Consider the following 23,429-nt stretch of genomic DNA (forward strand, 5'->3'; position numbering starts at 1 on the left):
CCAGCACGGTCACTGTCTGGTCCTGCAGCCCACAATTACGTCTCTCTGTGTCCTACCTCCTCTCTTTCCCTCACCAGCCACGCGCCAGTTTCACGATTTTTAAAACCACAAGTGAACCTCGCTGTCGGGAATTCGCCCCAGTGGAGGAAGAGAATCGCGGAGGCCCCAGAAAATACCGGGTTGGGCCCGCTAATGATCTGCAAACGCCGTTTACTGTACGTGTGTTCTGGAACGCATTGACACCACTGTCGAGGCACCGGAGAATTGCGATTTGGTGTGAAATCGCTGCCCGCCGCGATTTCGCCGGCGGAATTTCTCCGTCTAATTGCATTTCCCGATTCTGCCGTTGGCTGACGGAGAATCCCGCTAGTATCTTTTTCCTTTTGATAGGAGGATGAATTTTCCGTACATTCGAAGAGCAAAGTTTAAAATTAGGTACTGCCATTGCGCAGACCACCAGAAAAAAAAAGTAGGATGGGATTTTTTCTCACCACATTCGGGCGTGTACCGTAACACTCCGCCCCCATCTAAAGCAACACCAGAGGCATCAAAATATCCCTAACATGTTTATCTCTCAGATAAAAGACCTGACTGCACCAATACAGGATATAGTCAACAACATTGAAACCCCAAGATACAAAAATGCAGAAGGTTCACAACTACAATAGTTCTAAGGGGATATTCCCCAACAAGGGCGAACCCTGTGACGTACCGTCAGGAGACAACCTTCTCAGCAAGGAGGAGAATTAAAAAGCCAACAAGGGAATGGGAGCCAAATGCCCCTCCAACATTTTGAATCAACACATGAAGACCTGCATCCTCCACCCTCCTCCCTGGCATCTCTTGGTTCTGCCATGATTGAAGAGAGGAAATGAAATGAAATGAAAATGAAATGAAATGAAAATCGCTTATTGTCACAAGTAGGCTTCAAATGAAGTTACTGTGAAAAGCCCCTAGTTGCCACATTCCGGGGCCTGTTCGGGGAGGCTGGTACGGGAGGATATCAAACAGTCAACATAACCATCATAATAAGAATAGACGGTGGATAATTAGCGAGCAGCACAGCTACCAAGAATAATAAAAGTCCCCAGAACACTTGAGGAAAAGGAGACGGCAGTTATTACAGTGCTCAAATGTTAAAAACATCCCACTAACCAGGATATATGACAATGAAATCAGACAAACAACATGTCGGCGGGAATATTCTGATTTTAGATTTTCCGAGCAGTAGATAATCAGTCCAACTCCTTGCCCTCTTTGGACCTTTTTCTTAAAAAATATACATTTTTTCTTTTTTTATGAATTTAGAGTACCCAATTCATCTTTTCCAATTAAGGGACAATTTAGCGTGGCCAATCCACCTAGCCTGCACATATTTGGGTTGTGGGGGCGAAGCCATGCAAACACGGGGAGAATGTGCAAACTCCACACGGATAGTGATCCAGAGCTGGAACCTTGGCGCCGTGAGGCAGCAGGGCTAACCCACTATGCCACCGAGCTGCCCCTCCCTCTATGGACTTAACGAAGGCCAAGACACTAGTCGGATAATCGAAAGACTTAACAGAATCATCGGATATCACTTTCAGGGTTGCAGAATGATGCATGACACAATTCACTCCAGCTGCCTTGAATTGGCATTGATCTTCATTGGAGCCTTGACACCTCAGCTGTATCCCTGCCGAAAAATCCTGGAAAAAGGAGATCCCCTCCCTTTCATGGAGTCAGGTCCCGCCACGCTTCACCCTTTCCAGGACCCCCTGGCGATCCTTAAAATTGTTGAACGAATGAGTATAGGCCTGGGATGTTTATTGTCCCTCGGCCTCAAAGGGAAGATAAGGTGCTGTCCAGAGTCAACCACTCTGTGACCATTTTGTGAACCGTCAGTATTGTCCATTTTCATGCTGATCTGCAGAATTTCTTCATCTTCTATCCTGTATTTCAACAAGGAGTCAGCAACAGCTGAACAAACAACGCACAAAAGGTCACCAGACTTGACTCATGGACACCATTGGCAGTCTCCAAAATTGCTGACTCATGTGACTGGAAGTATGGGTCAGTTATTATCTTTTACAATAAATGCAAATTAATGGTTGTGATGGGGCAACCTGATTTATTTTAATCCATTCGGAGGATCTGCATGTCACTGATTTATTGCCCGTTCCCCTCAAGAACATGGTGTTGAGTCATCTTTATGAATACAGCTGAGCTGCCTCCTGGCTACTTGCCTTTGACCTGGAGTCACATATAGGTCAGACCAGGTAAGGATTTTCTTCTCAAAAATCCAGTAGTTTCATAATCATCATTACTGAGATGAGCTATTTATTTTAGATGTATTTAATAAATTGAGTCAATTTGTCGGCTGCTGTGGAGGGATTTCAACTCATATCAGAGAAACATAGAACCTACAGTGCAAAAGCAGGCCATTCGGCCCATGAAGTCTGTACTGCCCTTCTGAAAGAGTACCCTACCTCGGCCCAATCCCTTACCCTATCACCACCCGACCTGCACATCCCTGGACACTAAGGATCAATTATCATGGCCAACCCACCAAACCTGCATACCTTTGGACTGTGGGAGGAAACTCACTCAGACACGGGGAGAATGTGCAAACTCCACACCGACAGTCAGCCAAAGCTGGAATTAAACCCGGTCCCTGGTGCTGTGGGGCAGCTATGCTAACCACTGTGTCACCATGCCGCCCCAGATCATTAGTCCAATAACAAAACTCCAAGGTAATTCCAAGTCAGGAGTTGAACTTGCAATTGTTGATGTTCCGTTGATTCTGCAGCCCTTGTCCTTCTTGGTGGTAGAGGTTGTGGGTTTGGAACGTGCTGTTGAAGGAGCATTGGTAAGTTGCTGCAGTGCATCTTGCACACTAGTGCCACTATTTGTTAGTGGTGAAGAGAATAAATGTTTAAGTGCTGGTTGGGGTACCGATCAAGCAGGCTACTTTGGGATGGCATTGATCTTCTTGAGTGTTGTTGGAGCTGAACCCATCCAGGCAAGTAGAGAGCATTCCAAAACACTCCTAACTTGTGCCTTGTAGAATGGTGGATAGGCTTTGGGGAATCAGGAGTGAGTTATTTACTGCAACTTTCCCAGTCCTTGTCTTGCTCTTGTAGTCACAGTATTTACGGGTCTAGTCCAGTTAGTTTTCTGGTGCCTCGGATTGTCATGTGAGAGTACCTTCAAGAAATGGGTGCTTAAGAAATGTACCTTTCAAAAATGGGTGTTTATCTGTGATGTCAGAGTGTGGGCAGAGCTGGGCTGTCTGTCAGCTTTTTACTTTTGTTTTAGGTTGTTTGCTGCAGGGTGTGTTTTTGTTTCGTTTTCAGTGTGGGAGCTGAAGCCAGACAGAGCAGCTGTATTGTTGATCTGTCTGCCACAAAAAGACTATCTCTTGATCATTTGGTGAATTCAGAATTATAAATGTTTTCAGTAGTGACTTTAACTTGATGTGCCTCTGTTAAAAGGTGTTTCTTTTGTAAGTCTTCTGGATGTTAAAAGTACAACGTAAGTATTACTTAGTGTTCTTTGGGGGTTGTATTTGAATCAATGGATGCTAAGATGTTCACTATGTTTTAAAAAGGTTAACCTGAGTTCATAGAATAATCATTGTTTTGTTTTTAAAATATACTTTCCCCTTTCTGCTGTACCACACCTGTAGAGTGGGCTGTGTGTTCCCCATACCACAATCTGTTAAAAGTTGTGGGTCAGGTGAACTCCATGATACACTTCAGGGTTCTCTAAACCCTGGCCCATAACAAATTGGGGGCTAGAGGGGGATAAATGTCTATCTATTGGATTGGCTTAGTGAACTTAAAGACAGTGAGGGGTGAGCATATTGTGGTTGCTTTTCAGGTGTGATATTTCAGTTTAAGTAGGGAGTGAGTTGTGGGCAATGGCTCTTTCAGAGGCTCAGAGACTTTTTGGGGGTGGAGACGGTCACACGCAGTACCTTACACACGCAGTTCCCGTACCAGCCTCCCCGGACAGGCGCCGGAATGTGGCGACTAGGGGCTTTTCACAGTAACTTCATTGAAGCCTACTCGTGACAATAAGCAATTTTCATTTCATTTTTTTTCCATTATGGACAGAGACTAAAAGCAGATTTGGCAAAAACATTGCAGTTAACATTACCTGACAAAATGCGAAAAGAGGAGGTAATTATGGTGGTGGCTAAGCATTTAAAGTTGCCTGAGATACAGTTTGACTCATTGGAAATGGCAAAAATTCAGTTACAAATTAAACAAATGGAACATAAGAAAGAATTAAAGCAGCTTGAATATGAAAGAGAGGAAAAAGAGAGAGAAGAAAGGAAAACAGAAAGAAGATCCCTAGCAGAACAAAAAGAAAGAGAAAGGGAGATACAGATCAGGAAAAAGATAAAGAGAGAGAGTTTGAACTTCAGAAAATGGCCATGAAACATGACAGTCAGTTAAAATTGGCAGACGTAATTGGCACAGTGGATGATACTGATGAGGACAGTGAGAAAGAGCGTCAAAGTCGAAGGCTTGGTGAGGATCTCTTTAAATATGTCCCAGCATTGCTAAGGTTTGACGAGAAGGAGGTGGAAGCCTATTTCATTTCATTTGAGAAGGTGGCTAAACAAATGAAATGGCACAGGACATGTGGGTATTACTGATTCAAACAAAGGTGGCTGAGGAGGGAGCCAGGAAGGGAGGCCAGCGACAGGCCAAGGTGCCCAGGCGTTGGTGGTCCTTCCATGAGCTGGTGGACAGCATATGCCGCAGTAGCCTCCGATTCAGCAGGAGACGGTGCAGCACCTGTACCACGTCCTCACGGACATGGCACCCCGTGGAGGAGGGGGACTCCCACTCCAGGAAAGTCACCACAGCCCTCAACGTCTATGCCACCAGGTCATTCCAGGGCTCAAGTGTGGACCTTTTTGGCATATCCCAATCTTCTGGGAGGTGACAGATGCTGTGTATACCTGGGCATCAGACTATATCACCTTCAACCTGGACCAGGCCCACCAAGATGCCTGGGTGACAGGATTTACCGCCATCACCAGAATGGCCCAGGACCTGGAGACCATCGATTGCATGTCACTGTGTAAGTAACCGGGCATCAGGGAGTGTCATTATTAACAGGAAGGGGTTTCACTCCCTGAATGTTCAGATCATATGTGACTCACCATCTCAGGGCGGGAAGCCTGTATGACAGCTGCATCCTGGGGTACTTGAAGATCCCCGGTGTCTTCAAGGACCACCAGGATGATGGGTTGGCACGTGGGGGACAGGTTATACCCACTGAGAACATGGCTGATAACGCCTGTGTGGAGGCCTGAGACCGAGGTGGAGACCCGATACAATGAGGCTCACATTGTGATTGAGCGGTGCAACAGGCTGCTGAAAATGCGGTTCCAATGCCTGGACTGCTTTGGCAGTGCCCTGCTGTGCACCCTCCAGTGCATCTCACATTTTGTGGTGGACTGCTGTGCCCTCAACAATCTGGTACAGCAGTGGCGACATGCCACTCCTGCCAGGAGGAGGAGGAGAAGACGGAGGGAAATTCGTCCTTGTCTGAGGAGGAAGAGGCGGATGAGGTGGGGCTGGCGGATGAGCCCCCCCATCTCTTCCCCCCAATTTATTTTCCCCCACCTTCCCCTCCAATCTTGCTTCTGCACCTTCCATCCCACTCTTCCTCCCCCTTGAATCTCCCTCCCTCCTTCCATCCCCCCATCTTCCTCACCCTCCTATTTGCCTCTCTCCTCCTACCCTTCCACCCCCCTCAACATCGCCCCTCCCCAACCACCCTGTATCCCCCTCCAGGGTCAGTGTAACATCACTCCAGAGTGATGGGCCTGCGCTGGCACTGTCAGCAGGTCACTGTATAAGGCAGGAGAGTGATGATCACTCGCTATGAGGTAAGCTCTGGTGCTCCTGAATTTCTGCTAAAGTCTGACTCCTGCCTTTCCGCTGTCAGCGCACTCACACTCATTCTCTGAATGGGGTTGCATCAGGGGCTTTCCACCTTAGACCGCTGAGTGGGGAGAGCGGAGGAGAACAGGGGGTGGGGATGTGGGCAGACTCGCTGTGAAGCTTAACTTGACAGAGGCTTCACATGTATGAGATATGACATGTTTTAATAATGAAAATTTTACTGATTTCCATTCCCTCGAGCTACAGATAGTGACCCCACCACTGCCCACTCAGTGCTCTTCATTCTTCTCCCTCGTTCATGGTCCAATTCCATTTCTAGGTGTGTCCCCAGTAATTCACATCAGAGGTGGAGGCAGCCTGCTGCTTTCCGCACCTTGTGGCCTTTGATGCCCTTGGCGGACGTCCTCTGGAGAGCCTGGAGCCGGAGGGCCGAAGCCGACTTACCACTGCCACTGACGTTGCCATGCCACCCTGTTCTGTCTGCTGACCTTGAGACACGCCGGTGTCAGGAGGGGAGGGGGTATTCGGAAGAACTGGAGACCGCCGTAGTCTCCTTGGTGGATGGCCTCGGGATGGGCTCCAGCACTTCTCTCTCCCTGATGGTGCCCCTATGGCCCTGTGGGACTCGTCCTGGAGGCTCCCCATTGTCTACACCATGGTGTTGACGCCCTCAGCGATGGTCTTCGGTGTCTGAGCCATGTTCTGAAGTTCCTCAGCAATGTGTACCTGCCTCCAGGACATGACCCTCAGTGACTGGAACATGATGCCGACCCTCATCCATGGTTGTCACACTGCGCCATGCCTTTGATACTGCCACTCAAGATGCGGACGTCCTGCTCCACCCTGGCAGTGTTGGCCTCGGTGCCAGGCATTATCGGCACCATCTCCTGCACCTAAAGCCTTTGGGGCTCCTCCACTTGGCCTTTCAATCACTGATATGTCACTGACACCCTCTCCTGAATCTCACAGCTGTGTCCTATCATCTGCATCAGCTCTGGGAGAACCTTGCCAGAGACTTGGCATCTGGCTGGGGCTGAGCTGGGACCGTTGACTGTTGTCTCGGCTGGATGTTCCTGCCTCCACTTGACGTGCATCAGCAGCTGTGTGGTGCTCACCAAATTGTGCCCCAGATGCCTGTCCACTAATGTTGCCCACCAAGATGTATGTCTCTGCGCTGATGGAAGGTGCAGCTGTTGCTCTATTAATAATGTTGGTGAACCACAAGCCTTCCCTTATATCGATCAAATAACCACACAACCAGTTAGTTAGTTCAAAAGATGGTTTATTTACATACACAAGGGTTACGTCGACAAGCAAACACAATACCTACTACGAGTTAAACTACACCTATCAGCTACAACAACCTATACTTAACTTCAGGGCGACTGGCACTGTGCAAATGGATAAGGCCTTTATCTGGATTTCACTTGACTGGTTCAAAGAAAGTGGCTCAGTCTCTGCTGGGCTCATCCGTCAGGTAGCGATCGTTGGTCTTGAACTTGGCTGGCTGTTCCTGTTGCAATTGGTTTGGCACAGGCCGGATCCAAAAGAGACAGAACATATGGCTGTGTCCTTTTTTATCCCTCTGGGATTTCGCGCTCTTTGGGGCGGTCCTTAACCTTGGACCCAATAGTTCGACAGGGCTCTGATCACTCTCTTCGCTTTCGGCCAATAAAGGGGCGGGTGCCTTGGTAGCTGGGTGGGTCCTTAGCGGTCATTGACCTTGGCAGTTGGCTTTCTGAGTAAAGGGAGTGGCGCCGATCAGTCTGTGGCTGTACCGGTTGCTTGATTGGAGTTCTATTGTCCTGGGAAAATCGGTCATTAAAATGCAAACGAGCGGGGATTTCGATCCGGCCTGGTTACCTGTGTTTCAGATACACATAGGCTCTGTATCTGTCTGAGTCCTGGGTTGGCCATAATTCCCATGGTCCTTTGCAGGTGGCCATCGTAGATGGCTACACAGGTGACTGCTGCGACGCCTTGCCAGTGGGCATTTTTAAACAAGGGGTTAACTTTACCAGCATGTAATGGGAACAAGGGAAATACTTTTATTTATGCAATGTAGTGCAGAATGATACATTGGCACATTTTAGATCAGTGACAGAGCTTGAGTTTTGACGTCACTTTTTGACTGAATCCACCCCACCACTAGAGTGTGTGCGGGTGATGCGATTGCAGGTTTTGAAAACCGGAGCCAGCTGGTAATAGAATGAAGCAGCAAAACATCTCCACGCTGGAGGGAGGATCAACATCAGACAACAAAACATACGGTCCAGCAACAAATCACAAACGCAGGATCCAACGGCAGGGACCGGAGGGCAATTGTCCATCAGCAAAAAGGTTGCCTCAAGCTAAGGAATCTAAAAAGAGCATCTTCAGAACCAGTCGGCAGAAAATGAGCAGCGCCGAGAGCGAAACGGTAACCATCACAACCGAGGCAACCCTGAGATACTCAGACTGTGTCACATCAGAGCTGTAAGTGAAGCAAAATCACAGCAATTCATTTGAAAGTGCATTCAAGCACGAGCAGGTAATTGTATTCAAGCTTAAGCACAAAGGCGCAATACTATCAGCAGGAAATGCAGATGGACAGCGATCGGGGATAAGGATATTTGTTCAAATTTTAAAAGCTGGGAAGCTGACAAACTCCTTAATGGAAAAGGATTAAGCGTTCTTAGATTATTTCTCGTTATTTATGACAATTGGAGAAATGTCAAACAATTATACATTTCTTTTCATTTTATTTCGCAACAGGCGCTTTTAAAACTGATGGAAAATCAAATCCAAATATGCTCTGAGGGAAAAAATGATCTATTTTGATTTAAAAGCTGACCAGGTCTTTGTTAAGATAGAAAGGTTAATTGGATGGTGTTAAGTTAAACATTGCAATGTAACACCCGGGGTAAAAGAGGATTACGACCTATAATTATATTTAGAGATTCTTTGTAAAATGCTACTCATAAACAACAAGCAATGTGTTCCTTTGTAAATAGGAAAGTCTGCGATTATGGAGTACAAATAGACACATGATTTTGCCCAAGGACATCGTTTGGTTGTGTAACCATTGGTTAAAGAGACATCATCGTTCTGGAAAAAATATTTGGCAAAGCTTTTCTCTGCTAAAATCATAATGTACAGTATAATTTATATAATTGCGTTCTAGCACGTGATAAAAATCGGAGGCAGTCCATCTGGATTTTTCCCGTCTTTGGCAACAATGACGATTCTCGTTTTAGTATTTTTGGGTAGTTAAGATGAAAACCTTCTATTAACTGGTTAACAATTGCTGAACAATGGTGGGGAAGTGGAACCTCCCTCCTGGGAACGCCTTTAGGTACTTGCAGGTCAGGGACTTTGTTAAGAGGCAGGTGGCGGAGTTCCCGCGGCTGCCGCCGAGGGGGGGTGCAGGATAGGGTGCTTTCGGGGACGTGGGTCGGGGAAGGGAAGATCTCGGCTATCTATCAGCTGATGCAGGAGGAAGAGGAGGCCTCAATAGATGAGCTCAAAGTGAAATGGGAGGAATAGCTAGGGGAAGAGATTGAGGATGGGATGTGGTCGGACGCCCTGGAAAGGGTGAATTCTTCCTCCTCTTGCGCGCGGCTCAGCCTAATCCAGCTGAAGGTGCTGCACAGAGCTCATAGGATGAGCCGGTTTTTCGGAGGGGAGGACACGTGTGGAAGGTGCTTGGGCGGCCCAGCAAACCACACCCATATGTTTTGGGCATGTCCGGCCCTGGAGGGGTTTTGGAAGGGGATGGCGGGGATTTTGTCGGAAGTGGTTGGGTCCAGAGTCAGGCCGGGCTGGTGGCTCGCGATCTTTGGGGTAGCTTCCGAGCCGGGAGTGCAGGAGGCGAGAGAGGCCGGCGTTCTGGCCTTTGCATCTCTAGTAGCCCGGCGTAGGATTCTGTTGCAGTGGAGAGATGCGCGGCCTCCTAGTCCGGAGACCTGGGTCAACAACATGGCCGGGTTCATTAAGTTGCAGAGGATGAAATTTGCCCTGAGGGGGTTGGTACGGGGGTATTTTCGGCGGTGGCAGCCCTTTCTCGACTTCCTGGCGAAGGGGTAGAGAGAGATCAGTCTCTGCAGCAACCTGGGGGGGGGGGGGGGGCAGGGAGGGGGGGGTTTGGGGATGGTCGGGAGGTTCGATTTTGCAGTGGTGGGTTTGTTCTGTTCTTTTTTTTTCTGTTCTTTTTTGTATAACCATTTGCTATTATTATTTATTTGGGGGGGGTGAGTTCTGCTCTAGCTTCGGTGTGGAAGCACGATATGTATGTTTTAGTCTGCGGGGAAAATTTGTTATTGTTATTAGAAAACTTGAATAAAAATAATTTTTTAAAAAACAATTTCTGAACAATGTGACCACAGTGATATTACCAATAGGAACCACAAACAAGATTACCAACTCTCTGGGATTGGCCTGGAGTCTCCAGGAATTGAATATCAAGCTCCAGGACACTGCTGTACATAACCATGGAAAAAAAATCATCAGAACGTTAAAAAAAGATTGATAGATTTTTTACATTTTCTTTCAAATGTATCTTTATCGGGCACAGAAATATCGAAAATGGGGGTAAAAGGCTGTTTGGCTAAGAGTCGAGCATCATCCAATTGGGAGTGAATCTTCTGCCATTTCAATTGGCATAGGAAGGTAGTACGTCACAAGGATGGATTTGATGAATGGCTGGAGTATGGGGGCCAGTCAAGTGTTGAAACCACCAAGAAAACATTTAATCATGTTTGGCAATACTCGAAGTGTACAACCCAAAGCCGAGCTAAAACATGTGTGATCTAATTCATCAAGTGCAAGGCACCTTTTCTTTTGGTTAGAGACACTTTGGGCTGAATCTGCTAGTCTTTGAAAAATGTTTGGCAACCGCGACCATTTTATGAGTCCCGAACCTGTTCACAGCAGCCTGCCTCCCAGAGTAGTTTTATAGGAAGTGCCTGTAAGAGCAGGGGCAGCATGGTGGTGCAGTGGGAAGCACTGCTACCTCACGGCGCCAAGGTCCCAGGTTCAATCCCGGCTCTGGGTCACTGTCTGTGTGGAGTTTGCACATTCTCCCCGTGTTTGCGTGGGTTTCGGCCCCACAACCCAAAGATGTGCAAGGTAGGTGAATTGACCACGCTACGTTGCCCCTTAATTGAAAAAAAAAATGAATTGGGTACGCTAAATGTATAAAAAGAAGAAAAATAAGAGCCGCCCACGGGACTGTCATCTAATTAGGGCCAGTGGGAAGGTTGTCAGACTGCAAAGTTGACAAACGGCCTTCACTATGTTTGCTTTGCAGTGAGGGTGCTGCTTGTGTGAGAAAGCTGGATAAAATGGGTGGAGTGAAATGGCGAAAGGCAACAGATGCCATTTCTTTGCCGCCGATAATCCAGTAGACTGGAGGAAAATGCTCAGTTTTCCTGTGGCTTGCGAATTTGCATCTTAAGGCAGTAGATTTAATTTATTTGTCATGGCACTCTGACCTTCTGCTCTGCGTGTGGCTCCCGTTACCAAATGAGCTTCAAACGCAGTGGAGATTCAGTGCGATGCCAGTTAAATCTTATTGACAACAAATAATTACTCCTAATTGGTTGCTTATGAGCCTTGAGAGGTTTCTCACCATTGACTCTGGGAAACGCACGAGGAGACATCAGTGGATTGGTACAACCTCTTTCGCCTAGATTTTCCTGGACCTCAAATGTGCCTCCAAGTCCCTGAGAAAATTCCTTCCCTTGTTTGCTTCAGTGAAAATGTTTCCTTGGAGTAGTTTTTTAAATGGTATTTGGTTTACCAAAGCTATTTCAGAATAAAACAGGCATGTTCACAGAAGGTAACACTCCTTCTTCAAAAGTATGCTCCTTTTTTGTGAATATATACTGTCCCTTCATGCTTACAGGATAATAAAAGGCAACGTTTCTTTTTGTATCAGTGTCCCAAATGTGGTAGTGGCTGCCAGTCAGTTGATGATGTGCGCCTTGGTGGTCAACTCTGTGTTAAGCATTTTCTGGTGTAGGTCAGGAGTTCCACTCTGGCATGGCTGTGTGGCTCCAATTGCTATCCCACATTGCCCCCACCCTATCACCAGCTCCCCTCTCCCCCACCCCACACTTGCCATTTCCTATGACATATGTTGTAACAGAATGCATGTAGCATTGAAAATAAAATTAATGAATTAACAGCGTAAATAGAGACAACAGGGTATGATTACAAAGACACCAGGGCCGGGATTCCCCTGCAATCAGAGGGGCGGGCCATACCGGCGCCAAAGAGTGGCGTGAACCACTCCGGCGTCGGGCCGCCCGGAAGGTGCGAATTCCTCCGCACCTCCGGGGGCTAGGCCGGCGTTGGAAGGGTTGGCACCGCGCCAACCGGCACCGAAGGGCCTCTGTCGGCCGGTGCAAGTTGGTGCATGCGCAGGAGTGCCAACGTGTTCTGGCGCATGTGCAGAACCGCTGGCATGTTTCCTGCGCATGCGCAGAGGTTTTCTTCTCCGCACCAGCCATCACGGAGCCTTACAGAGGCCAGCGTGGAGGGAAAGAGTGCCCCCACGGCACAGGCCCGCCCGTAGATCGGTGGGTCCCGACTGCAGGCCAGGCCACTGTGCCCCCCCGAGGACTCCGCAGGCTGCCTTCCAAGCCAGGTCCCGCCGGTATGGACCTTGTCTATTTCACACCGGTGGGACTGGCCGAAGATGGGTGACCGCTCGGCCCATTGGGGCCCTGAGAATTGCCGGGGGGGGGCGCCGCTGCCAATGGCCCCCGACCAGCGCGGCGCAATCCCCGTCCCCACCCAAAAACCGGCACCGGAGAATTCGGCAGCCAACATCGGAGCGGCGGGGCGATATTCACGCCGCCCCCCGGTGATTCTCCGACCCGGCGGGGGATCAGAGATTCCCGCCCAGGTCTTGGGAGTTGAATATCCAAGGGTACTCAGTATTTTGGAAGAATAGACAGAAATGAAAATGGAGGTGGTGTAGATTTGTTAGTAAAGGAAGGGATCAGTGCTGTGGTGAGAAATGTTATTGGCACTGGAGACTAAGATGTAGAATCAGTTTGAGTAAAAATAAGAAAAAGCTAGGGAAAGAAGACCGTAGCGAGTAATCTATAAGTCCCCTAATAGTAGTTCCACTGTAGGACACAGTATAAACCAAGAAATATTGGGGGCTTGTGAGAAGGGTACAACAATAATCATGGGTGATTTTGATATGCATATAGACTGGATTAATCAAGTTGGCAAGGATAGCCTTGAGGGAGAGTTCATAGAGTAAATTAGAGATGGTTCCTTGGAAGAATATATTGTTGAACTAACCAGGGCGCAGGCTGTTTTGGATTTAATATTATGCAATGAGATGAAAATAATGAATGATCTTGTAGTAAAAGATTATCGAGGGAAGAGTGATCATTGCATGCTTGAATGTCATAATTATAGTCACCAGGTTTGTAAAGTTAAACACAATTACTTTTTATTTTTAGCAAGAACTACAATGAAACCTGCAGCAAATCGAATTGGTTAACTGGTACCTAATTCCTAATCTCCCAATTTAACCTCCCCCCACCCTCTACACACACACACACACAAGGCAGACAAAAACATGAGGGGAGGAGAGGGGTGTAAAAAAAAGGAAAAAGATAAAATCTTTGTTTCAGATGGTTGTCTTTAAGCAGACCTTCCTTCAAAGCAAGTTTTCAGATTGAGGTCTCTGTTTGCAGCCTGAAATGGTTTTCACTGTCGATTCATTCATTCAGGTTCTCTATAGGTTCAGAAATACTTCAACTCACAGCCTTCTGGAGAGAGAGTGAAGAGAGGGAGCAGGTCCATGGCTCTGAGTGTCCAGGATTCAAACTAAACTTTCCTTAGATCTCTGGAAATCATCCTACTCAGGCAAGATCCAACCGCCACCTGTTACCGGGCAGAATATGGCCTTTTTGCCAATTGATTGGCATCCGCCAAACATTCGACCCGGGTCCCCCCCCATCTCTTGGGTGCCGCAAAGACTGAGTTCTCTGAGGGGCGGCACGGTGGCATAATGATTAGCACTGCTACCTCATGGTGCTTGAGGACCCAGGTTCGATCCCACCCCCAGGTCACTGTCCATGCAGTTTGCACATTCTCCCCGTGTTTGCGTGGGTCTCACCCCCACAACCCAAAAAAAAGATGTGCAGGCTAGGTGGATTAGCCATGCTAAATTGCCCCTTAATTGGGTACTCTAAATTTAGAAAACAAGAAGCCTGATTTCTCCTGTTCGAAAGCTAGTAGCACCATATGCTCTGTTGCAACTTCTCGATATCCTCATTCTCTCTGCTGCTTGATTTAAAGATACATGCCCATTGTACATCAAAAATAATAACAGCAAAAATAAAGAAAGGGAAAATCGGGGAATCAGCAAGAATGACCCTTACAAAATAAATATGTTTTTAATTAGCAATAAGATGAAGGGTTATGGAGAGCGGGCAGGAAGGTGAAGATGAGGCTGAGATGAGATCAGCCATGATCGTGTTGAATGGCGGAGTGGGCTCGAGGAGCTGAATTGCCTACTCCTGCTCCTATTTCATATGTTTTATGTGATAGAAAAAGTCTTAAGAACATCAACTTTCCACCAATGAAGGCTTGAAAAATCTACCAAGAAAACATGTAAGCTTGTACTGGCCACTCTGTGAAAGAGTAGTAAATATTCATACTGCTAGATGGCCAGATGGATAGAACCCTGGGATACATGTGGCATAAAGAACCAAAAACTCATTACAGACCCAACAGCAGAGGTCCCTGTAGAGTAAAGGGTTAATATCGGAGCACCCGATACTGTTATAATTGCTGATGTTACCATGATGCAATGTCACATGATTAAGTAAGTGAGATCTGGAGGGAAGCAGAAGTACAACATCAGGTAGAGTTACGGAGATATATATAGATCTGTAAATAAACATGAATGGTTTTTATGAGTTACAGGCTAAAGTAGATTTCTTTGCGAAATAGGCAAACCCTAAAGAAACCCCATCTAGTCCTTGAACCCAAGACAAAACATGCTGGCAAGCAGACAGAACATAAAATATCTCAAAAAAACTCCAAGTTAAGACTGCAGAGTTAAAATGCTTGAAATTTCTTGGAAAAAGGAGAAGAAGAAAAAAGATTGAAGACTCATCTGAGAATGGAGCATTGTGGGTACAGCTGACCCACACTTGCCCAGAGTATAAACAGCAGTACAACCAAACTGCTGAAGCAGCAGATCCAGACCTAGGCGAGGCATGGATCTATATAGCCACTCGCAGAACCTCTCCGAGAGTCCTCAAGGCTTGCAACAGGCTCAACATTAGGACAATTGGATGAGATTATCCAGATACAGAACAGCATCAGGTTTTCATAAGAAGGAACAAACAAATCAGATCAGTACTTTACTCTATGCAGTAGGGGCTATTGGAGACAGCGCCGGCCCTAGGGTTGCTGGCGCCCCGGGCAAGCTGAACTTCGGCGCCCTTTGGGGGGGGGCTCCGTTCACCGGGGGGGGGGGGGGGGGGGTGGCGCGCCGGAGTGACCTGGTACATGATCGGGACCCACCGATCGGCGGGCCGGTCTCTCTGTCGGCAGGCCTCCTTTCTTCCACCTGCGAGCCTGGATCCATCCGCCATGTTTGTGCGGGCCGGCCTGGGGGAGGGCGGCCACCGCGCATGCGCTGGTTGGCACCGGCCCAACTGCGCATGCGCGGGACCCGAGTCTTTTACGCGGCGCCGGGTCTCTGACGCCGGTCACGCACTCCTTGATGGCGCCCCCTAGCGCATGGTGCCCCGGGCGACTGCCCGAGTTGCCGGTACCTTGAGCCGGCCCTGATTGGAGATGACATTATAGAGAGACAGGGAGTCAATGAGAATTCAAGCTCATATGGTGAAGTCCTCCAAGCATTTGATGTGTACATCAATGTTCAAAAAATGTGACCATTGAATGAGCAAAATTTAATAAGAGGAAGCAAAAACCAGGTGAATGCATGAATTGATTCATAAATGACGTGTACCGGCTCATGGAGCATATACCAGTTAAGGTCTTAAATAAAACCCTATGAGATCTCTTACAAACAAGAGAAGATTTAACTCTCACAAAGGCAGTACAACAAAAAGCTAAAGAGGTTGGTTGTTCGTGAGGAAAGTGATGTCACTTGCAAAAAAAGAGTGAAGCCATTCAATTTGTTGAACCGAAAAGAGAAAGTGCAGTGAAGCAAAAGCCTGTGAAAAGAGGGAGATAGTGGCACAGTGATATTGTCACTTGACTAGTAATCTAGAGACCCAGGTTAATGCTCTGGAGATCTGTGTTCGAATTACACCATGGCAGATGGCCTCAAAAAAGGCGGTCTAGAACCCGCTCAGCTTGCGACAGGCCCAGAACATCTGGGAGTGGTTGGCTGGACCCTCCTGGCACCGTTCATACTTGTCGTCCACTTCTGGGAAGAACCCGCTCATGCGTGTCCTGGTCAGGTACGCCCTGTGCACCACCGATAACTGCGTCCGGCTTAGCCCTGCGCATGAGGAGGTGGCGTTCACCCTATACAGTACTTCACTCCAGAGTCCTCCCATAAGGGGCCCTTACCTCCTCTAACAGCCGTCCGTATACGTTTGAGCATTTACCATCCCCTAATTCGTCCTGTGCTAATTGTCTGTCCAGTAGGGTATGTTTGGGTAGCTGGGGGAACGTTGCAGCCTCCTTGGGAGAGAATCTCATAATTGCAGGTACCGGAGCTCATTCCCCTTTGGGAGCTGGAGGTTCTCCGTTAGCTCCCCCAGCTCTACTGTCTATGTATAACTCCTTTACTGTCATCATCCCTTTGTCCTTTCTCCAGGGTTTTGTAAGTGGTGTCTATTTTTGCCAAAATGAACCTATGGTTTCTGTAGATAGGGCTGCAACAGACATGTCTCTGAGTTTGAAGTGGTATCAGAGCTGCTTCCAGGTTCTTTGTGGAGCTACCACTACCAGGCTCACAAATATTTGGCTGGGGGGAGTGAGAGTGGGGCAGTGGCCAGTGCATGCAGGGACATTCCAATACAGGAGGTCTCCTCCATCCACACCCATTCCATCTCCGGCTCCCCCAGCCACCCCCACACCTTTTCTACAGTTGCTGCCAAGCAATGGAATAGAAGGCTCGGTACTGCCAGGCCTCCTCTGCGTTGCCCTCTCTGTAGGATGTTTTTCATGAACCTGGGGTTCTTCCCAGCCCACACAAAATCCATAATCAGCTGGTCCACCTCGGTGAAGAAGGATTTGGGGATACAGATCGAGAGTGATCTAAATATGAAGAGGAACCTTGGCAGCGCGTTCATTTATCGTCTGTGTTCTTCCCGCCAGGGAAAGTAGAAGAGATTGTTCCACCTTCGCAATTCCCTTTTCGCCTCCTCCACTAGGTTGGACAGGTTCCACTCATGGAGCTGTGCCCAGCTGTTGGGTATCTGAATCCCCAGGTATCTGAACTTGGTTTGGGCCAGTTTGAACAGCAGCATTACCAGCTCTGCTTCACCCCTCTGGGGGTTCACCGGGAAGATTTTGCTCTTGCTCAGTTTTAATTTGTATCCCGAAAAGGCTCCGAAATCCCTCAGGAGTTCCATAATCTTGCCCATGCTGGATAGTAGGTTTGATACATAGAGGAGCAGGTCATTTGCATAGAGTGAAACTCTGTGCTCTCTTACTCTCCTCTGTATGCCTCTTCACCCCTTCGCTGATCTAAGAGCGATGGCCAGTGGCTCAATTGCCAGAGCAAATGGCAGCGGGGAAAATGGGCATCCCGGATTCATGCCTCTGTGCAGCTGGAAATAGTCAGAACTGGTCATGTTCGTCTGTACACTCACCATGGGAGCGCGGTACAGCTAATTCACCCACGAGATGAACACTGGCCTAAACCCAAACCGTTCCAGTACTTCCATGAGGTACCTCCATTCTTCTCGGTCGAAAGCCTTCTCTGCATCTATGGAGATGATCACTTCTGGTGTCTCCTCCCTGGGTGAGGACATGACTACGTTCAGCAGGCATCTGATGATCGCCGTCAGCTGCCTGCCCTTGACAAACCCGTCTGATCTTCCGCGGTTACTCCTGGCAAGCAGCTCACCAGTCGCCTCGGGATTGCGCCCGGATTTTAGTGTCAGTGTTCAAGAGTGAGTTGGATCTGTGTGACTCCATCGGGTCTTTGTCTTTCTTTGGGATCAATGAGATCGAGGCCCGAGCCAGCATGGGCGACAGGGTTTCCTTTGACAGTCAGTCACTGAACATTTCCCACAGGTGCGGAGCTAGTGCTGCCGTAACATTTTGTAAAAGTCCACCAGGAACCCATTCCGTCCTGGTGCCTTCCCTGATTGCATGGAATTGATGGAGTCCATGACCTCTTTTAGACCTATTGCTTCCAGTTAGGGCAGCATGGCAGCACAAGTGACTAGCACTGTGGCTTCACAGCGCCAGGGTCCCAGGTTCGATTCCCGGCTTGGGTCACTGTCTGTGCAGAGTCTGCATGTTCTCCCCGTGTCTGTGTGGGTTTCCTCCGGGTGCTCCGGTTTCCTCCCACAGTCCAAAGATGTGCAGGTTAGGTGGATTGGCCATGATAAATTGCCCTTAGTGGCCAAAAAGGTTAGGAGGGGTTATTGGGTTATGGGGATAGGGTGGAAGTGAGGGCTTAAGTGGGTCGGTGCAGATTCGATTGTCCGAATGGTCTCCTTCTGCACTGTATGTTCTATGTTCAGTCCCTGTCTCTTTTCCATTCCACAGCCAGGCTTCCCAGCAAGTCCAGGAACTGCTTCATCTTCGAGTCCCCCTCTTGGGGCTTGGAGGTGTATAGTCCCTGGTAGAAGGTTGCGAGCCGTGACTACCTTCCTGTTTCCATCCCTGATCTGTGGTATCTCTCTTGTGGCTGCCTGTTTCTTCAGCTGGTGTGTCAGTAAGCGGCTGGCTTTGTCCCTGTGCTCATAAAAGGTCCCTCATGCCTTGAGGAGCTGGTTTCACTGCTTTCCCAGTGAAGAGCAGGTCAAACTCCATCTGTAATTGTTTCCTCTCCGTCAGCAGCTCACACGTTGGGCCATGGAATACCGCCGGCCAACATCCAATATGGAGTTGATCAACCGCTGAATGGCCTGAGTGCCCTGCACGTTCTCCCCGTGTCTGTGTGGGTTTCCTCTGAGTTCTCCGGTTTTCTCCAGAGTCCAAAGTTGTGCAGGTTAGGTGGATTGGCCATGCTAAAATTGCCCTCAGTGTCCAAAAAAGGTTAGGTGGGGTTACTGGGTTACGGGGATAGGGTGTGAGGCGTTGGCTTAAGTGGGGTGCTCTTTCCAAGGGCCATGCAGCCTCGATGGTCCGAATGGCCTCCTTCTGCACAGAATTCTATGAATTCTATGATCATGGAACACATTACATCACCAAATCTAAGAACTGTTTTAGGAGGCTGTTCATTTCTCCACTCCACATAGCAGTAAGACATTGAATGGATTGTTAAAATAGACAACCCAGTACAAATAGTTCCCATCACACAAAAGTAGTAGTCGTAATGCTGCTTAAAGGTATCGCTGTGTTTTAAATTGATTAGTGTATTGTTTAAAAGAGCAGAGACAGAAATCTATCTAAGCTGTTAATGGACACATTGAGAACAAAACCTATTGATCTAAAAAACAGAGAATCTATGATCCCAGGGTCACCTCGGCTTATTGGGCACATTCTTACCAAAAAATGGCAAAGTGTCAGTTCCGGTGAGAAAAATGGTGCATCGGGAGGGATTTCTCAAGGAATTTTGAACCTCTCAAGTAAAATGTTATTCCTCCACGTGAAACAAAGTGACTCCTGGCGGCCTCCCACTGATTCACTCGCCCTGGGGAAACTTAATCACTGGGGAGCTCCATATATACACCTTCCCAGTGCTCCCCAACTCTTCTTCCAGATCCATTGCAAGTGAGATGGCGGCCAGGAAACCATCTCCACGATTCTTGGAGGGAGCCCTGGCCGAACTTCCGGATGGAGTCCAGCAGAGGCGGGATGTTCTGTACCCACACTCCAGGAAGCAGCCCACCAACAAAATGACCATCCCCGCCTGGGAGGGTATTACAATCTTTAGTAAGTGGCACCTCCCTGGTGAAGAGGATGGAGCTGAAGTGCCGTAGAAAATGAATGACCTTCTTTGTTCGGCCAAGGTAAGTCTGAACTACGACCTCCAGTCTCTGAATGCACCCCTTCCCCCACCCCTCGCACGTCAAAGGTGATCTCTCACCCAGTCACCTTGCATGTTGACCACCTTTCACGAGGCCCCTCCACCCCCACACAACCTTGGTGCCCCCCAGTCCCAACTCTGGTCCTCACATCCCTGCTCCCCCTCCAGTCCCATGCTTGCCATTCCTGAACCATCTGAACTGGCAGGAATTCCGCTTAAACTCTCCCTTTTGAAACCCCGCAGGATGAAATCGAGCACAGCGGGTGTGACAGGGGCCAGCCACCCAGCATCATGTGGGAGATCTGCACCCTCACCCCCCCCCCCCCCCATGAAAGAGCCCATGAACTGATTGGGGAGGAGCAGGGCCTCACCTGTGCTGATGGCGAAGTGAGGATAATGATCAAAAGTGAGACCCCCAAGGACAAATAATCATTCCTCAAACCTCACGTGAGTAAACATTTTGCATTATTTATCCCGGTGAAATACTAATGCCATCTCCCTTCCCTTGCAGGGCAATCAGAAGAGCAGCCCGAACCATCCTCACGCCCCCTGGAAATCACAGACCCAAGCAGCTCAGTGGGCGTATTCTCAGATATAGAAGAGCGTCACATCTGTCACCCACATCCTCCACCAGTGCAGATACTCATATCTGGGTGGGATTAACTAATCTGGGTAGGCAGGCTCCTGGGTTACTCCCTGGTGAGCACCTCGGGCGGAATTCTCCCCTACCCGGCGGGGCGGGGGGTCCCGGCGTAGGGGAGTGGCGCCAACCACTCCGGCGTCAGGCCTCCCCAAAGGTGCGGAATTCTCCGCACCTTTGGGGGCTAGGCCCGTGCCGGAGCGGTTGGCACCACGGCGACTGGCGCCAAAACCGACACCAGCGGCCTTTGACGCCTGGTGCCGGTGCTGGCCGAAAGGCCTTCGCCGGTTCGCACATGCGCCGGTGGTGACGTCAGCGGCAGCTGCCGCTGACGTCACCACCGGCGCATACGCGCTGGGGGATCTCTTCCGCCTCTGCCATGGTGGAGACAGTGGCGGCAGCGGAAGAAAAAGAGTGCCCCCAAGGCACTGGCCCGCCTGCTGATCGGTGGGCCCCGATCGCGGGCTTGGCCACCGTGGGGGCACCCCCCCGGGGACCGATTGCCCCGCGCCCCCCCCCCCCCCCCAGGAACCCAGGGGCCCCCCGCGCCACCGATCCCGCCGCCACCAGAGGTGGTTCAAACCTTGGCGGCAGGAGAGGCCTCCCAGCGGTGGGACTTCGGCCCATCGCGGGCCAGAGAATCGCTGCAGGGGGCTTGCCGATCGGCGTGGGGTGATTCCTGCGCCCGCCAATTCCCGGGTGGCGGAGAATTTCTGCCACGGCGGGGGCGGGATTTTCGGCGGCCCCGGGCGATTCTCCGACCCTGCATGGGGTCGGAGAATTTTGCCCCTCATAGCTGAAGATACACAGCAGATGGAGGTAGGGACCTCCCAGGGATCTGACACTCAGAGGGATGCTGGAGCCCTGGACACTGCTGAGCTCCTGGCTGATGATGTGCCCCTGGGTCTGGTCATCCCAGAGCTGACGGAACTGCAAAGGCAGTGTCATGAGAATCAAAAAGGGATGACAGCATCAATTCTCGGTCTGCAAGAGCGATTGAAGCATTCTCGATGGGTCTAATTCTGCTCCTATGTCCTTTGTCTTGTGGACCGAGGAGATGGTGCTGCCAGTGCAATGCAATGAGGACAACAATGCAAGGGTGGCATCCGCAGTGGAGATTTTGGTGCAGAAGGTACACTCCATGGTGGGGGACGTCTGCTCCATGGCAGAGGGCATGCCCTTTATAGCTGAGGGCATCAGCTGCATGGTGCAGGCACTGGTGGGAATCCACGTGTGTCAGCACCGTAGGAATGTGGGGCTTCTGGATCTTACTTCAGCTGCTCCTCTATCCCATGGAGGAGCACAGGGGCCCCCGGGCACCCAAAGGAAAGAGGATCAGCGGGATCGTCAGCCATCTTCCTATTGGGTACCCATTGTCCCCAAGGAGCCATCCGTCCAGACACTACTCTCCCACAAAGATGTCTGGGATCTGCGAGTGCGCCAAGATGTAACTGTCATGGGCGCACCCCAGGAAGCTGGCACACACCTATATGATTTGCATTATGTGGTTATTGATGATATGAATGTTGAGGGAGTAGAATCCCTTGTGGTTCATAATTGGCGGTGCATGATGCCATGGAGACCGCAGGGTCACGAGGGTGTAGTCTATCACACCCTGAACCTGGGGCTTAACAGCTAAATAGGTGAAGCCCATGTGTCTTGGCTTTCCTGGTCACGGACCAAGCTGATTTACACCTGAGCCCTCACATAAAGGGCATCTGTAACCTCCCAAATGCATTTGTGTGCGGCTGACTGGGAGATGCCACAAAGATCACCGGTGCTGTTCTGAAACAAGCCGCTTGCTTAGAAGTTCAGAGCAGTGGTGACTTTAAGGGCCATGGGCGGTGGATGCCCTCTCATTTCATGTGGTTTAAGCTCTTCCAGGATATGGCAATAGTGATCTTCTGACCCCCGGGAAAGGCAGAATCTTCTCCAGCATCTGAAGATAGGAAGACCAAGGTCAGAAGACCCTTTGCCGGTACATTTTCAAACGGGACTCTTCCCTTTACCGGCCGCCAGATCCCCTGAAAGCAAGGGGTGCCTAAAGGTGAATGAATGGAAAGGTCTGCTGGCATCCCCTCCCCCCGATATTGAGTGACTGAACCCCAGCCCCGCCCCTGAGTTGAACATATCTGTGTCTCCCACGTCCTCTCCGGTGCACCTTGAGCAGTGAAGAGCCTGGAGAATCATGGCTGGCTGAGTGCTCACCTCTGCTATCCCCCTCAGTGGTAAGGTCTCCAGGTTCATGCTTTTGTAGAACTGTTGTAAATGACACAGGCGTGGCGGCATGGTGGCACAGTGGGTTAGCACTGCTGCCTCGTGGCGCCGAGGTCCCAGGTTCAATCCCGACCCCGGGTCACTGTCCATGTGGAGTTTGCACATTCTCCCCGTGTCTGCATGGGTCTCACCACGCTAAATTGCCCCTAATTGGGAAAAAAATAATTGGGTACTCTAAATTTAAGAAAATGTAAATAACGCAGGCGTGACATCATGCTGGCACCCACTGAATGTTCCGTAAGGGGTGAAGGTCTGTAGAGAGTCCTCATTAATGACATGCAAATGTATTAAAATGATGTTTTCAGGCTCCTGCCGCGTGTTTCGCACTACTCCATCGGAGAGAGGGTGAATATTGCAAAATCCAATCACACCGGGAAGAATCACGTTCTTCCATTCTCTCCGGACTTTGAGCCCGCGCAGATTTTCTCATGGGCAGAGAGTGTGGCCTCAAAATTGCTCCCAC

The 23,429-nt window shown here is 49.4% G+C and overlaps 1 protein-coding gene across 5 annotated transcripts in view; it reads left to right on the forward strand.

Annotated features, from left to right (window-relative positions):
* The first annotated feature begins 8,074 nt into the window (after positions 1 to 8,074).
* LOC119975951 (monocarboxylate transporter 14-like) overlaps positions 8,075 to 23,429 on the forward strand; it is a 67,680-nt gene continuing 52,325 nt past the window's right edge. For 3 of the 5 annotated variants that reach the window (XR_005462838.1, XM_038815929.1, XM_038815930.1), the window contains exon 1: positions 8,075 to 8,381. Coding sequence is in view for 2 of the 5 variants with exons in the window: in XM_038815929.1 (XP_038671857.1) it covers positions 8,116 to 8,381 (266 nt within the window). In the remaining 3 variants the exon portion in view is untranslated. The other 2 variants (XM_038815932.1, XM_038815931.1) reach the window with 2 other exon arrangements.

Source organism: Scyliorhinus canicula, chromosome 13, assembly GCF_902713615.1.
Source record: "Scyliorhinus canicula chromosome 13, sScyCan1.1, whole genome shotgun sequence".
Lineage (NCBI taxonomy): Eukaryota > Metazoa > Chordata > Chondrichthyes > Carcharhiniformes > Scyliorhinidae > Scyliorhinus > Scyliorhinus canicula.